This window comes from Heptranchias perlo, chromosome 10, assembly GCF_035084215.1.
Source record: "Heptranchias perlo isolate sHepPer1 chromosome 10, sHepPer1.hap1, whole genome shotgun sequence".
Lineage (NCBI taxonomy): Eukaryota > Metazoa > Chordata > Chondrichthyes > Hexanchiformes > Hexanchidae > Heptranchias > Heptranchias perlo.
The window spans coordinates 26,850,959-26,868,458 of record NC_090334.1 but is presented as its reverse complement, the minus strand read 5'-3'; the positions used below and the strand labels follow the sequence as shown (position 1 = coordinate 26,868,458).

Sequence of the window (17,500 nt, the reverse complement as noted above, 5' to 3'; positions counted from 1 at the left end):
TGGTGACAATAATAATATTTAACGTGCCATTAACAAAAATCAAATATAAATAAAAAACATGACAAACCGTCAAACACCCTTGTGCATCCCCTTTGTGCTCACAAAACTTTCGCCTTATGCTTACGAGTACTCCTACGTGGTGCCTCTCCTGTGGCTGCAGCAGAGGTAGTGACAGGTTGCTCTTGTTCATGCCCTGACCGATTAGATGCTTTGGGCCTACGCCCTCTGAGATTCGGTGCCGGTGAGGGCCCCCCCAAAGATTGCTCCTCCTGCACCTGAGCAGAGACAGACTCGGCCACCTGGAGAGGAAGCAGCATTGCAGGTACTGGTTGAGAGGGGGCAACGGGTAAGATGTGGGGGCGCTTTGAGTGACGTCCCCACTTCCTTGTCCCCTTTCGCCATCATCCCTCTCCTGGTCCAGGCCCACATCACTCCTACCACTCTGCTGGACGACAGTTTGGAGGACATGTGTGAAGCCCTGTAAGGCCGGTGCCAGAGTATCTACCTGCCTGTTTAAGGCGGCAGAATGTTGCTCACCCTGAGTCCGAAGGGCCGTTGTCAGGGCCTCAATGGACTCATTGGTGAGCCGTGCTTGAAGCTCGATGGAGGCTAGCCTTCCCTCCATCGCAGACATTCCCGCACTTAGCCACGACACTATCTCAGAGATGCCCTCACGTCCCTGTGACAGTATCTCAGAGATTCCCTCCTGTACCTGTGGCACCATTCCGCTCATGCAGGAGTTGGACTCCTCCATCCTCTGCGCGATTGTGGAGAGTGCGCGTGGCACTTGTTCCAGCACCTCGCAAATGCGCTGCTGCCCCTCGATCATTCTCCTTTTCATCGATGGCCCCCAGGGTTCAGCATCTGTGTCCAGCTGAACAGAGCCTGGAACACAGCTGTCCCTGCCACCAATGTCTGCTCGTGCTCACGTATATGGTGACTCACCATGTGCGACCCCAACTAACTGAGGACGGGGACCCACTGAGGTGTGTGTATCTGTGCTGGTGGCTGGCTTGCTCAGATGTGACGGTGTCCCCTCAGAGGCCGGCTGGTCCTCTGAGGAATCGCCGTCACAGCGGTCGCTGAAGGCCCTGTAAAAGAACAGAAGGCAATATTAACCATGATGACAGATGTTGAGGTGCTGAAGATGGCAAGGCATGCTTACATCATACGCTATTGTGAGTGCTGAATGTTAAAGTTCTGTCACCAGCCGTTTGTCGGATGACAGTCTCACGCCCCGATGGACAGGCACTTGAGGGTGCGGTTTAGTTCTAGAGCCTCCTGTTTCACGTCTGTAAGGATGACCAGATGTTGCGGCCCCCCTCCGGTCTTCGCCCTCTCCCGTGCATTCTGGGCTTTCTTCTCCTATAAGGGGAGAAAGTAGAGAGGCATGAGTGAGGGATGGTGACGTGGCCAACCGCTGAATGCATTGGTTTGGGTGAGGCTGACCGTGAAAGAGATGCATCAGAGGTTAGTATGAGACAGAGCCATGGCATTGTATGAGAATTGGGTTGAGTGGTAGTGGTGGGCTAAGTACTGGGGAGGTAAGTAAGTGCAGGTAAGTTGAGGATGAGGTTTGAGTGGGTGTGAGGAGTGATGTGATAGAGTAGTTTTGGCAGTGCAGAAGGAGTTGCGGGTGGGGGCGGTGATGTGGAAGACGGAGTGTAGGAGAATGAGTAAGTGTACTCACTTTGGCTGACCTAGTTAGGTCATTGAAGCGCTTCCTGCACTGGATCCATGTGCGGGAGACATTGCTGCTGCTGGTGACCTCCTCTGCCACCTCGAGCCAGACCTTCTTGGTGGCAGAGACAAGCCACTTCCTCCTGTCCGCCATGTAGAAAATATCCCTCCTCCTCACCACCCCATCGAGTAGGACCTGGAGTGAGGCATCAATAAATCTGGGAGCAGCCTTTCCCCTGGTCTGCTCCATTGTATAATTTTGGTTGTTTGCTGCAGGAGCAGCATTGGAGGACTGCCCCTTTAAATAGGGCTCCTCCAGCTGACAGCCTGTGATGCGGGTGTGCAGTCCGCCCGCTGCGCAGGTTGACGATAGGAAACCCGGAAGCCACGGTAAGTGGCTTCAATTTACCCGCGATCGCGTGGGGAATGGACGGATTTTACTGGGCGGGTTGCCCACGCGCCCAGTCGCCAACCCCCCCCCCCCACCCACTGACATCCCGCCTCCCTGGTAATATCGGGGCCAATGGATCTATGGGCTGCTCAGGCATCTGCTTATATCTGCAGTGATCAATATTTTGCCCTTCATTATCATTAGATCTGACTTGTAATAACATAGTCACTTTTTGATTTGACTCTGCAGCTGTAAAATGCTGCACAAGTTCCTCGTTAGTAACCTTTAACAAATAAATATCAGCATTTTTACTAGCTTTCTGATAACTTCTGAATGGGTAGGAATCCTCAGAGCAACATTAAAGACAGCTGAATAGTCTGTTAGTATTTTCTACCTACATTCCATAGCATTTTACTCAATTCCACCTTTTCACTCAAATTAACGAAATCAAGAATTCTTGCCCCACATGTCTTTGAGTAACTAATTAGCCATTGAACTATAGTGCTATTTAATTTATTATTGAGACTATGGCCTTGATATTACCCTCAAGTTAACAGAAAGGAAAATCGGACAGTTTCTGTAATGGGCAGCTGAACCGCAATGTCAGTTTTTGCCCAAGCATCAAGTTGAAAATCTACTCCATTTTGTCTGGACTGCACCCACTTTATGTTGCCCTAGGATTTCTGGAGCTTCCCCAAAAGAGTAGAGCAGGCCTATGTTTGCAATAGGCACAGTGCCAGCATTGAGGTGTCAATGAGGCGGGGGGGGGGGGGGGCGGGGGAGGGCATTCACGGCCCTCCCACCTCATTTTTTCCAAGCAGTGCCCAGGAAGTTGGTATTGTGCCTTATGTCAGAACTCCTCCTCAAACTGTAAGGTGTGAAAGGGCCTGGCAGCATTGAAAGGAAGACCTAATAGGTAAGTCTCCAAATTCTTTTTCAGAGACCCAATGAATCTTCAGGTGTTGGGGCGTTCCAGCTGCTGTTCTCCAACAGCAGTCAGAAAGACCTAAACCAGCAGCCAGGCATGAAGCTGTGCCTGATTATGCCCTGATTCCTAGCACAAAACCCTGCCGAGGTGGGGGGGGGGGGGGGGGGGGTGCGTGGGTGCAGTGCTTGGTGTGCAACCAGGCCATACTAATGACCCAGCACATAGTGGCCTGAACAGGCAGAATGTGGTTCTGATATGCTCCTTCTGACTTGTGCTTGGGCAAAGAAAGGGAGGTATATGTTGTTTATGTTGTTGTTCTCTGTTGTTTAGCTGGAATACAAGAGGAAAGAAAACCTCTTTGCAAATTTGATTCTGTTATGTTATAAACTCCGACTTCATTGAGATGGTGTGGGGTGGTGGGGGGTGGGGGGGAAGTAATATCTCAAATAGACAATGTAGTGGGGATTCTAGGCCATTAGGAGAAGGAAAAGTGCTTATCCTCATTATTTCTTCATTAAACAAGTTTTTCCACATGGTATTGATGCAACTGAGACAAATGGGTTAGCTGCACTGCCAATAAAACAGTGCAGTGATTCTCATGTCAGAGTCCAGGCTGCAAATGATGGCTCCCCAATCCATGTTCTTGGCATCACTGAATAAGGGATGGGTATTTAGAAAAGTAGAGTCTGAGAAAGGACTGAGAGGAAGCCAGTCTAATAAAGGTCTACCATCAGGAACAATTTAAATTATTAAAAAAAATATAGAGGATCAACATAACGGATTGAAAATCAAGATTTACAGGAGTTAGGGTACTGCAAAATGCAAAGAAATTTGAAAAATTGACAGTGAGTTTGATACTGAAAAGAAGGAGACACATTGGCCTTTAGAGGTGAGAGGCCGACAGGAATAAGCCACAGTCTTGACTTACTATGGCAAGAGGCCAAGCCCCTCCAATTTCAAAATACTACTGTCGCCACTGCAAGGAGGGAATTGTGATTACTTCCAGAAGGTATAAGTAGTAGCCAGGATAGGGGGATCCAAGCTGCTTCCAAGATTTCCTAGCACTTACTGGTTGAAATGCCATAAAACATTGCTTATGTTACTACATTTTAACTTTGTAGGTGAAAAATAACTTCACAATTATTAGTGTTTTGTAAAATGCATTAGAAACAATGCTGAGAAAGTATAGTTTTTCAAGGTCTTTTTATCCAGACTCACTCAAACATTTAATTATAGTTAATGTTTTAAGCAGTTAGAGTTAGCCTGGATTTAATAAAATTAACACTGTTTTGACAAGAGGTAAACTTTTACAGTAGTGAAAAACAACTAGTGTTAAATCTCAAAGAATAAGAGCAAAGCCCACCAAACAAACGCTGTATGATTTATCACTGTTGTATAGTCAGTTTAAAATGGAAAGAATAAAAAATTCGTCAAAATTGCAGCTTGTTTTTTTTCAACTTATGCTAATTTGATTATTTCCAGGAAAATTTTTGTCTTTGGTGCATGGTCAGTAATCTAGTGGAGCAGAACGCCCGTCTGTTATAGAACCCGCCCGATTTTCATTCCATGAATTTCATGGGTCAGGTTCTACAATAGGAGGGCGATCTGCTCCGCCAGAGAACACCCACGTGATGAAGATGACAATTTACCCCTTCCCTTTTCCATAAAGTGATTCACATTTACGTGGTATTGAGTAAATTTAACAAATTAAGGTAATTGTATGGTAAATGTAGCTCCAAATGGTTATATGAATGGAACACCGCTAAAATCTCCCATTCTGTTTATATGTACGCCGGCAAAGTTAGCATTTATTTTCAGTACCTGACATCCTTTATCTGGATCCTTGTCCAATATAAAGGTTTCATTGGACGACGTGGTTCTATTAGAGGCTTCCTTGGACCTCTGTTTGTAGACAAGCTGAGATTAGGAAAAGTTGAATTTCCAGCAAGTACAAATGGTGGAGGTGGAGGTGGAGGTGGTGGTCCACAGCCTGGGAGTGGAGGTGGAAGTGGAGGTCCACAGCCTGGGAGAGGAGGTGGAGGTGGTGGTCCACAGCCTGGGAGTGGAGGTGGAAGTGGAGGTCCACAGCCTGGGAGAGGAGGTGGAGGTGGTGGTCCACAGCCTGGGAGTGGAGGTGGAAGTGGAGGTCCACAGCCTGGGAGTGGAGGTGGAGGTGGTGGTCCACAGCCTGGAAGTGGAGGTGGAGGTGGTGGTTCACAGCCTGGGAGTGGAGGTGGAGGTGGTGGTCCACAGCCTGGGAGTGGAGGTGGAGGTGGTGGTCCACAGCCTGGAAGTGGAGGTGGAGGTGGTGGTCCACAGCCTGGGAGTGGAGGTGGAGGTGGTGGTCCACAGCCTGGGAGTGGAGGTGGAGGTGGTGGTCCACAGCCTGGGAGTGGAGATGCAGAACATTGAGACTGGCTTGAAAGTGGTCGTGATAAAGCTTCCTCATTTATAGTCTGTAGAGAGCGAGCTGATTGACCATTTAAGTTCAAGGAAGCAAGGTTCAGCTTTCCTGGGGCACTCAGATTGCTTCTGGCTATTTTTCCATCTTCTTGGTTCGGCTGTATGAATGTTTCTCTGTCAGTTTGTATGCAAACGTTGCGAAATGTCTTTGGCACAAATTCATCTACAGTGGAAACAGCAATGTCTCTTGTTTCAGATTTCCCCTCTTTTGTTTTATTTTCCAAGTTATTTTTCAGTTGTGCAACAGTTTCTTCAAGTTTAGCTATTGCTTCAGCATGTTCCCCACGTATATGGAAAAGTTTCAACTCAAATTCGTGCTGTTGAGAAACGGTACATAAATTAATATCAACATAAATTAAATATACTTATCCAAGCATATAATTATGTTTCTGTCCCTTAATTATATATTGGCTACTTAAGTTTTACAATCATTTTCACATTGAAGTTTTTTATTCTAGTAACTAGATTTCCCTCCAATGTGGCTTCACCGCCGGAGGTGGGTCAAGGAGCGACTTCTGCCCATTGTCCTGACCCTGTGGTAATCCTGAACTGGCTTCCTGGAACGGGGCTCATTAAAAATGCAGGATGGATGCCTGGCAGTATTGCTGTCACACTGAGGGATCCTGGTGCTGCTAGGGAATGACCTGCAGCAGTGCCATAGCAGTTCAGCCACTGCAGCACCAGAATACGAGGAAGCAGCATTAAAGGGAATAGAAATGCCAGAGAGATTTTGTTTTTTTACAAAAATTCAGGAAAAGGCTCTGGCCTTCAAGACCAGGTATGGGGTCAAAAGAGTGAAAGAGGTGGCCACCTCTAGATCCTCCCCCTGTTGTCAACCAGCAGCTTTCCTCCCATTGCCCTATCATGTACCACCACCCATTTTCTGCTGATAGCTATGGTAGACGGCACTTCAACCAAGCGACAAGGAAATCAGCTAGTTTCTCTTGCCCTCCCCCACCACTATTTAAGCAGGGTGGTCAAGGATCAGGCAGTTCAGTTTCCGGCTGAGGGAGGAGAAAGGGAAGAAAACTTCCGACAGCAGTCAGCAGTTTCGGGGTGAAGATTTGGTGGTAGACCTCCCTGTTCCATTTTTCTTCTTCATCCACCAGCGATACTATAAATTACAGATGGTTGTAGTGCAATAAAATCTAGGACTATACATTTCAACACATATGTTTGGTTTGCATTATTCCGTTTTGTGATTTGGCTTTCTAGCTTCTGACTGACCCCAAGGTGCAGGTGTTTTCAGCACTTTTCTACAGACAGTAGCTAAGCAATGAACTTAATGAGATACATCTCACCTTAGCAATAAAACATTGCAATCATATTTCTGACCCCAGATTACCAATGAGATCAGAGCCTTGAAATTCTGCAGGTCTCTCATTGTACCTCTGGCAGAAGACTGGCGGAATCTCCAGGAAAATGGCATATACCCGGTTTGTCTTCAAAAGGGCAGAATTTCTGTCCAGCCTTTACAAAACAAATGATGAGCAGGGGAGCGAGCCAGCAACTGAGACTTCCCAACACAAGAATTCCCACTCCTGCTGATCAGTCAGGATCCAACATTGTATTGGTGGCTGGTATGCTGAGCAAATGGAGGTGTACAGGCCTTCACAAGGGCATATATAAGCCTCACAGGTGGGAACCAAGATGATCGGCCTGTATCCTTGAATAGCTCAAAGTTGTTTTTTTCCACCCAGTTCAGTCCTCTTGCTCAGGGGAGCGATAGGACGATTGCCAAAGTGGCACTTGCACCAGCTGGCCCTTTGCTAGTGAGGTAACTCTCACTAACCCCACAAACTCCACCAGGCTCACTACTGGATGGCACCGGAGATATGTCTGATGTGGTGCCTGCTTCCAACGCACCCCCCCCCCCCAACCCCCGCCACCCCCTTCTAATTAGGTACCTTTGCAATGACACACGAGTCAATGCCAGAGGACACTGTTGGGTGTGCTTCCGGCATAGCTGCTGGAATCGGGACCTGAGGAATTTTGGCGCTCGGATATTTATTCAAAGTATTGATGCATAACCAATTCCTATATATTTGTTTACAAAATATGGTTCATATATCGGATTATATTCAAATACTAAACTGATACTGCAATTTGTAGCAGAGTGCGACAAATACATTGTAATTATAATTTTTACAACCATGATTAGCAACTTCCTTCCTTCCTTTAGAAACTGGATTGCGATATATCAATCTTCATTCTAATGGCCACATTTTGTTCACTTTGCATCTGTGGCATTGTTAAAGAACAGGAGAAAGCAAGAGAGAAAAAGAAACAGGAAATTAAGATAGCGAGAGGAAGGAAGGATGAGAAAGTGATTCTAAACTCAATAAGGTTTCCTATGTAAATTAAAGCATTGATTAATAAAGATATTATTTTGATGAGTAATGATTTCAAAAATGTATATAAAACCTTGGTTGCCTGCCATAATGGAATTCTACACAACCCCCCTCCAACCCTAACCCTAACCCTATGCAACCCCCCCCCCCCCCGCCACACACAAACAGATGATGGAAATTGGCAATTAAGAGTTCCCCTGTACGTAATCTGGCAGGATTTATGTTTTTCCATTTCAAAAGTAACATATGTTCTTAAAACAAATCCTTTTTGGTCTCCTGGATTTGAAACTAACTTCCAGTGGTCTCATGACCTGAAGTGAAATCTCAGAGCTCCACGAATGGTAAATTCCACTAGACACTGGACTTCCAGTTAACAACTACTTATACTGCTGGTCTAAGAACCTAGAATCTATGTTAAACATCAATTGCTTTTCAGCTGTTTTGTGCAAAATTAAGCCTAACTCCATAAAAATGTTCCTGAATAATTGAGAATGCAAATAATGGGCGTGCAGATAATCGAGGTTCCACTATATTTACTGAATTACTTGATGCATTTGTTGATGAGGCCTAAAATGTGACCAAGTCTTTGAGATAGTTTTTTTTAAAAATTCATCCATGGGATGTGAGCGTCGCTGACAAGGCCAGCATTTATTGCCCATCCCTAATTGCCCTTGAGAAGGTGGTGGTGAGCCGCTGCAGTCCGTATGGTGAAGGTACTCCCACAGTGCTGTTAGGTAGGGAGTTCCAGGATTTTGACCCAGCGACAAGTCAGGATGGTGTGTGACTTGGAGGGGAACTTGCAGGTGGTGGTGTTCCCATGCGCCTACTGCCCTGGTCCTTCTAGGTGGTAGGGGTCGTGGGTTTGGGAGATACTGTCGAAGAAGCCTTGGCGAGTTGCTGCAGTGCATCTTATAGATGGTACACACTGCAGCCATGGTGGGTCGGTGGTGGAGGAAGTGAATGTTTAGGGTGGTGGATGGGGTTCCAATCAAGCGGGCTGCTTTGTCCTGGATGGTATCGAGCTTCTTGAGTGTTGTTGGAGCTGCACTCATCCAGGCAAGTGGAGAGTATTCCATCACAATCTTGACCTGTGCCTTGTAGATAATGGAAAGGCTTTGGGGTATCAGCAGGTGAATCACTCACCGCAGAATACCCAGCTTATGGACTGCTCTTGTCATAGAGTCATAGAGTTATACAGCACGGATAGAGGCCCTTTGGCCCATCGTGTCCGCGCCGGCCATCAAGCCCTGTCTACTCTAATCCCATATTCCAGCATTTGGTCCGTAGCCTTGTATGCTATGGCATTTCAAGTGCTCATCCAAATGCTTCTTGAATGTTGTGAGAGTTCCTGCCTCCACAACCCTTTCAGGCAGTGAGTTCCAGACTCCAACCACCCTCTGGGTGAAAAAGTTCTTTCTCAAATCCCCTCTAAACCTCCCGCCTTTTACCTTGAATCTATGTCCCCTTGTTATAGAACCCTCAACGAAGGGAAAAAGCTCCTTAGTATCCATCCTATCTGTGCCCCTCATAATTTTGTACACGACCCCTACCACCTAGAAGGACCAGGGCAGTAGCCACAGTATTTATGTGGCTGGTCCAGTTAAGTTTCTGGTCAATGGTGACCCCCAGGATGTTGATGGTAGGGGATTCACTGATGGTAATGCCGTTGAATGGTTAGACTCTCTCTTGTTGAGGATGGTCATTGCCTGGCACTTTTCTGGCCACTTATCAGCCCAAGCCTGGATGTTGTCCAGGTCTTGCTGCATGCGGGCATGGACTGCTTCATTATCTGACGGATTGCAAATGGAACTGAACACTATGCAATCATCACTTCTGACCTTATGATGGAGGGAAGGTCATTGATGAAGGTGGTTGGGCCTAGGACACTGCCCTGAGGAATTCTTGCAGGGTTGTCCTGGGGCTGAGATGATTGGCCTCCAACAACCACTACCATCATCCTTTGTTCTAGGTGTGACTCCAGCCACTGGAATGCTTCCCCCCGATTCCCACTGACTTCAATTTTACTAGGTCTCCTTGATGCCACACTCGGTCAAATGCTGCCTTGATGTCAAGGGCAGTCACTCTCATCTCACCTCTGGAATTTAGCTCTTTTGTCCAAGGCTGTAATGAGGTCTGGAGCCGAGTGGTCCTGGCGGAACCCCAACTGGGTGAGTAAGTGCCGCTTGATAGCACTGTCGACAATACCTTCCATCATTTTACTGATGATTGAGAGTAGACTGATGGGGCAGTAATTGGCTGGATTGGATTTGTTCTGCTTTTTGTGAACTTGCTGCAATGTTTTTTCTTGGGCAGATTAACTACATTGAGCCGAAGAATGAAAATAAAACATTATTCTAGGTGAAAGAATGAAATCTTTTTCTTATTGGCACTAAAATTGAAAATAAGAATGAAATGAAATAGGCAGAGGCATGGACAATGAGTGATATGAAGCTAGTAAGGAAGTATGAAGTATATAGGACACACTAACAAAATACTAGACATGACCAGTGTCATTGTTCATGGTGAGTTGGAGTTTATGCTGTTACAGTGGGGGGAGGGCAGGAGGAGAACTGGGTTGCTGAAAGGATTTGGAAATAATTTTATGAGAGATGCACTCAGAGATAGTGAAGTATTTAAGTTGTTTTTTGAATCAAAGAGGCATGATGGAATTTTTTTTTGCTATAGACATTAATTTGGCATTTGCTACTTGCAAAACTTCTAGTATATTACCAGCAAATCTTCTCAGGCATTGTTCAAGGTACAACAGATAATTCTAGGTGAAAGAATGAAATCTTTTTCTTATTGGCACTAAAATTGAAAATAAGAATGAAATGAAATAGGCAGAGGCATGGACAATGAGTGATATGAAGCTAGTAAGGAAGTATGAAGTATATAGGACACACTAACGTTTTTAAAATTATAACATTATTATATCATATAATGCACAATTATGGGACCTACAGTATTGTGGGTTCATGACGCAGGTCCTGACTGAAGCAGGACAGCAATACTGCTGGCAGCAGGAGCTATATGCCAATCTACTGCACTCCTGTTGTCAAAGCCAGTACAGCTGTCTATAGTTTTCTTTAAAATTTTCGTGAACCCACCAGCACATCAATTGTTTCTATTGGCGGGAGACATTAAAAGGCAGAGCTCCGCAGACAGACCATGGGGTGCAGAGAGACACAGCATACTGTTGCTGGGAGGAGCAGTGATAGGGCCATGAGTTCAATATAAGAGATTGCCACTACTTTATTTTCTGTTAAACAAAAAGCTTCAGATGCTGGAAATCTAAAACAAAAACCAAAAACGCTGAAAACATTCAGCACTTCATCAAAACTAACGATGAATCCGCACCCAAGACGTTAGCTTGTCTGTTCTTTCCACAAATACTGCCTGCCCTGCTGAGTGTTTCTAGCATTTTCTGTTTTTATTTTAGGAACTTCTAGTACATGTTCCTTTAACTGACTCTAAATTTCACAGGAAGAATCAGAACTGTCCATTGGAAGGTGTAATAAACCCCAAAAAGGAAGAAAATAGTTTTAAAAATCTCCCCAAAATTCTGCAGGGATGAATGTATGAGTAAGTTTTTCTTAAGTTTTGTAATATAGGTCTTTTGAATTTATTCTAGTTTTGTGTCCTGTCACTGGCTGCAAGAGAAGAAAGAGAAAGAAGGAGTCGTCTTGAGCATCTGACTCACTGCATTGTGTGTGTCACCTGTGCTGCAAGTGGAAATCACTGTCCTCCTGGAAACTGGTTATGGATGCGTTTTTACCATTACATAGAGATCCTGTATCTAATTTTACCACTCACATTGCTACGTGGCCAACACAAGTATACTTGTTTACTTTCGTACAGATAACCAGTCTATCTAAATTAGAAAGTTTATTTACTATTTAAACTTAACTAAAGAGTACTTCCTGTATCGACTGTATACTTAACCTAACCCAATCTATTGTTCTGTATTTGGTAAGAAATATTTACTCTGTTCAATTATTTGAGAAAGTGAAGCTTTAATTGTAGCACCTTTCAAACAAAATAAGCCCTGTGAAATCGGGATACACATTTTAATTACAGTAGGTAATTTAATTTTACTCACCAAAATAATTAGCTCCAGCAAAAGTTGTGATATAAATCAATTTATTTTCCATATATTGAAATACTGCTCAGTTGAGTTGAATCACTCTTATTTCTATGCTGTCCACATTGTGGTTTGGCAGTCATGACTCCACTAAAAGTTGGGGGAATTGGAACCAAACTGGATTTTTTTTAAAAACTGAGTACAGTTCACACATTATAGGTTTCTTCTGTAATCCCTGTTGCAGAGAGTACATCACTGGATGACTTATAGTGGCTCCAATTTCAAAGGAAAATAAACAGTAACATAGTAAAATGATCTTTTACAAGTCTTTTTGGTCATTTGGGTAATATTTAAGTGGTGATTTAGGCCCATTAGTGATTTTAATTTAAAAAATATGTGGGACACGAAAGACAGTTGAATGCTTTAACATAACAGTACATTAACACACTGCGCCACAGAGTGGCAGCATGCAGATCTGCGGACACGATCCTTCAAAAACAAATCATCAAATAAAGTCAAGCCATTGAGGGCGTCCAGCTATTGAGGGTTGCACTAAATGAAACCTTCAGATTTTCTATAGGAAGGGGTGAAAATCAAATTGTCCACCTGCGCTCTACCCATTCCTTAGACACAGGTTACAGAACATCATTGGCAAAGGCTGCGGAGCAGCTTGCCTGCTTGTCATATTGGCCCACAGAATGAAAAAAAGGATGGAAAATAAAAAGAATGAGAGAAGAAAAAAAAGTTAGATAAGGTGTAGAATTTCTTTCAAATGATTTATAAAATATGCACGATATTACATTATTAAACAGCAATATCAGGGCATTAATTACTTTGTTAAAGCTGGAGCAGCAAAATAATATGGCAAAATATTATTTGCTTCTTTAATGAATATGGTGATAATCCACTAACAATTTATCAAACTAGTGAATTTTACCCTGCCAGAGAACGAGTGGTTAGCTCATTTAAATACCACTGTCATTTTAGTAGCGCAACTCCAGTGTAACATGTGAGTATTATGATGCAGGAGGGAGTGGAAAATTGTATCGTGGCCTTTTAAAAAAAAAGCTGGAAGGGATGAAGATTGCAGCAGCAAGCTGGGGAATTAGTGGGCAAGTACTGAACATACTGCAAGAATAAGGTAACTGTCAGTTATATGTCTTAGAGGGCTCACGTGAGATTTTATGGCACCTTTGAAGCCTGTCTTCAAGAGAGGAATGTCACCTCTGCCCCCTGATGCTTTAGTAGCACAGGAATCTGACAGAAGCACCCAAAGGAGGGAGCAGGGCATTGGAAGCTGGCAGAAGAGCACATAATTTCACTGAGACCAACCTATAGACACTCATGAATGAAATGCAGCAAAGGAGAAAGAGTAAGACAGCTGGCTGCCCATGGGAGAAAGCCTCAGAAAAGTATCTCGGGTGTTATGTGGAGCGAGGTAACAGTGGCACTGACTGCCACCTCTCTCATCTCCAGGACTTCAGGTGAGTACTAAAAATGATTCAATGACCTGATGAGGGCAGGCAAGGTAACACCTTGGGCACGAATACACTATTCACACTCTGAAATTGATAGAAGCACAAGCAATTGTTCACACTACCACTGGTTGAGGAGATCACTAACTCAGTATCTTATAACATATGTTGCTATCTTCCTCAAAGCAATTATTTGCAGGCAGAACATTAAAACCCCTTCCTCCACCGTATCCATAACTTCTGCTGCCTGAAGCCACCTGGAAGACATCGCTGAAACGATAGCCAAAATCTAACGCATTCAACTGCATTACAGGAGAAACTTGTGCACAATGCTTGTGAAAGGCATGATAATTTGGGGGTCATTCCGGACAGGAGAGAACTCATCCACTGTGAGGATCAGGCTCTAGTAGTGCAAGATGGTGAGACTGGTGGGACAGTGCAGGCTGGAAGTACGTGAGAGAATCACTATGCCATCCCTGTGACATGGCAGACACTCAGAGGGTTCCACACCCTTCTATCTCCCTAAGCCCAAAGAAGTAATGCTCACCCATTCTTAGTTCATACCCTCCTTTCCTGCAGAAACATTACAGCACTGAGGGAGGGACAGAGAATGATGACGCAGTGGAAAATGATGATGAGTCGGAGGAGGGGCAAAGGGGTAGAAATTTCTTCTCTGTTGACTATGATAATGATGAGCAAGGGAGGAAATAGCGGAGGCTCCGGCCATCATTTTCCAATCCTCCCTGGCGACATGCTGGAGGATTGGAGGACTGCTAACCTTGTACCACTGTTTAAAAAGGGAGGAAGGGATAGACTGAGTAATTATAGGTCAGTCAGTCTAGCCTCGATGGTGGGCAAATTACTGGAATCATTTCTGAGGGACAGCATAAATTGTCATTTAGAAAGGCATGGGTTAATCAAGGACAGTCAGCATGGATTTGTTAAGGGAAGTTCGTGTTTCACTAATTTGACTGAATTTTTTGAGGAGATAACAAGGTGGGGGGCCGATGAAGGTAACGTGTTTGATGTAGTGTACACGGATTTTAGCAAGGCTTTTGACAAGGTCCCATACGGCAGACTGGTCAAAAAAGTAAAAGCCCATGAGATCCAAGGGAAAGTGGTAAATTGGATCCAAAGTTGGCTCAGTGACAGGAAGCAAAAGGTAATGGTCGACGGGTGTTTTTGTGACTAGAAGGCTGTTTCCAGTGGGGTTCTGCAGGGCTCAGTATGAGGTCCCTTGCTTTTTGTGATATATATTAATGATTTGGACTTGAATGTAGGGGGCATGATCAAGAAGTTTGCAAAAATTGGCTTTGTGATTGATAGTGAGGAGGAAAGCTGTAGACTGCAGGAAGATATCAATGGACAGGTCAGGTGGGCAGAAAAGTGGCGAATGGAATTCAATCCGGAGAAGTGTGAGGTAATGCATTTAGGGAGGGCAAACAAGGCAAGGAAATACACAATAAATGGGAGGATACTGAGAGGTGTAGAGGAACAGAGGAACCGTGGAGTGCATCTCCACAGATCCCTGAAGATAGCAGGACAGGTAGATAAGGTGGTTAAAAAGGCATATGGGATAATTTCCTTTATTAGTCGAGGTACAGAATATAAGAGCAGGGAGGTTATGCTAGAATTGTATAAAACATTGGTTAGGCCACAGCTTGAGTGCTGCGTACAGTTCTGGTCACCACATTACAGGAAAGATGTGATTGCACCAGAGAGGGCACAGAGGAGGTTTATGAGGACGTTGCCAACGCTGGAGAATTTTAGCTATGAGAAAAGATTGGATCGGCTGGGATTGTTTTCTTTGGAACAAAGGAGGCTGAGGGGATACATAATTGAGGTGTATAAAATTATGAGGGGTTTCGATAGAGTGGATAGGGAGGACCTATTTCCTTTAGCAGAGGGGTCAGTAACCAAGGGGCATAGATTTAAAGTAATTGGTAAAAGGATTCAAGGGGAGCTGAAGAGAAATTTTTTCACCCAGAGGGTGATGGGGATCTGGAACTCACTGCTTGAAAGGGTGGTAGAGGCAGAAACCCTCAAGTCATTTAAAAAGTACTTGGATGTGCATTTGAAGTGCCGTAACCTACAGGGCTGCGGACCATGTGCTGGAAAGTGGGATTAAGCTCTTTTTCGGCCAGGAAGGAAACGATGGGCTGAATGGCCTCCTTCTGTGCCGTAACTTTCTATGATTCTATGATGATGATGAAGAAGATGACACTGAAGAATACCAGACCACACAAGAGTCCCTGCCATGTGCCTCTGCCCCAGCCCCCTCAATGCCACTTTTTTTTATTAATTGCAGGCATCAATGGAAGTGTGTGGCAGGGGCACTGGAATCTGAGACAGACCCCCACCTCAGAAGTGGCCAGGGGCCAGTTGGTGATTCTGACACCAAGGAAGCACAGACTGCTTCTCTGGTGGCAATAGAGGACAGATTAAACAGCACTCTTTGTACCGACTTTCAGACACTGGTGTCCAACATGCAGGCTGCTATCTATCAAGGCTTTCAGCCTGCTTCATAGTTGGCTACACAGATCACTGACATAGTAGAACGTGAGAGATGTAGTCAACCTGCATGACACTGCCATTTCTCAGGGCAACAGCGAATGCCAGGCATCATGCTTCCCCTTCAGAACCTCATACAAGTGGCATGTAAGAGACAACACCAGGCTGCCCAGGCACAAGCTCCAGAGCTGCAAACAGCAATGGCTCTTTCTCAGGACTGAGGTGCCAAGAGAGGAGGTTGCAGCTAGTAGAGGCACTAGAATAGCAAGGACATTATGGTAAACCTTTATAAATCACTGGCTAGGCCTCAGCTAGAGTACTGTGTCCAATTCTGGGTACCACACTATGGGAAGGATGTCAAGGCCTTCAAGAGAGTGTATTGAAGATTTACCAGAATGGTACCAGGGATGAGGGACTTCAGTTATGTGCAGAGACTTGAGAAGCTGGGATTGTTCTCCTTAGAGTAGAGAAGACTAACGGGAGACTTAATAGAGGTGTTCAAAATTATGAGGGGTTTTGATAGAATAGATAGGGAGAAACTGTTTCCAATGGCAGGAGGGTCGGGAACCAGAGGACATAGATTTAAGATAATTGTCAAAAAAGCCAGCGGGGAGATGAAAAGAATATTTTAAATCCAGTGAGTTGTTATGATTGGAATGCTCTGCTTGAAAGGGTGGTGGAAGCAGATTCAATCGTAACTTTCAAAAGGGAATTGGATAAATACTGGAAGGGCTATGGGGAAAGAGCAGGGGAGTGGGACTAATTGGATAGCGCTTCAAAGATTCAGCACAGGAACAATGGGCCAAATGGCCTCCTTCTGTGCTGTATGATTCTTTGATAGAGGAGAAAGAAAGATACACTTAGACACCCAGGTAAAGCACATTGTGAGGAAAGATTAGGATGGTTAATGTGCACTTTGGAGGTCATTGTAATAAAGAAGAATGTACACTTTTTTGTGTTCTGTTTTTTATGGAGATTACAGTGATAAAGGAAAATTTGGGCATTCAATGAGCAATACCCTTTTCTATTAACTGTAAGAGTTCACAATGCTACCTGGGTGTCATTTATTTTACGCTGCTCTTTGGGGAACCCAGCAACTTGATAAAACTGTATGGCCAATTATGCTGCTGACTTGCTGCCATATCAAACCTCCCAAGTACTCCTGAAAAGTATGTCAGTTACTTAATGATTCCACACCGAGATGGCACCTGTGGTGATATTATTGAAATTCACCATGTCTACTTGAAAAGATTGTAAACAATTTTACAACACCAAGTTATAGTCCAGCAATTTTATTTTAAATTCACAAGCTTTCGGAGACTTCCTCCTTCCTCAGGTAAATGTTTCAGGAGCTCCTTGAAGCCTACGCATTTATACATATAGAACAATACATGGTGTTTACAGAATGCCCCTGCAACTGCCCGTTGCCAAGGCAATCACCGTGTTCAGACAGAGAGGTGTCACCTGCAGAACCCCCGAATACACATTCAACAAAAAAAAAACAGGAAAAAAAAAGAGAAAAAAAACAGAGAGAGGCAGAAACATCCGGAAGGCAGAGAGAGCCAGCAAATGACCCATTATATTAAAAACAGATAACATTTGTTCGCTGGTGGGGTAACG

General features: G+C 44.5%; 1 protein-coding gene across 3 annotated transcripts in view; it reads right to left on the bottom strand.

Moving 5' to 3' along the window:
* Positions 1-17,500, bottom strand: part of fmn1 (formin 1) — a 449,066-nt gene that overhangs the window by 255,933 nt on the left and 175,633 nt on the right. For 2 of the 3 annotated variants that reach the window (XM_067991365.1, XM_067991366.1), the window contains exon 4: positions 4,821-5,779. In XM_067991365.1, the coding sequence (XP_067847466.1) occupies positions 4,821-5,779 (959 nt within the window). The remainder of the gene's footprint in view (positions 1-4,820; positions 5,780-17,500) is intronic. The other variant, XM_067991364.1, reaches the window with a different exon arrangement.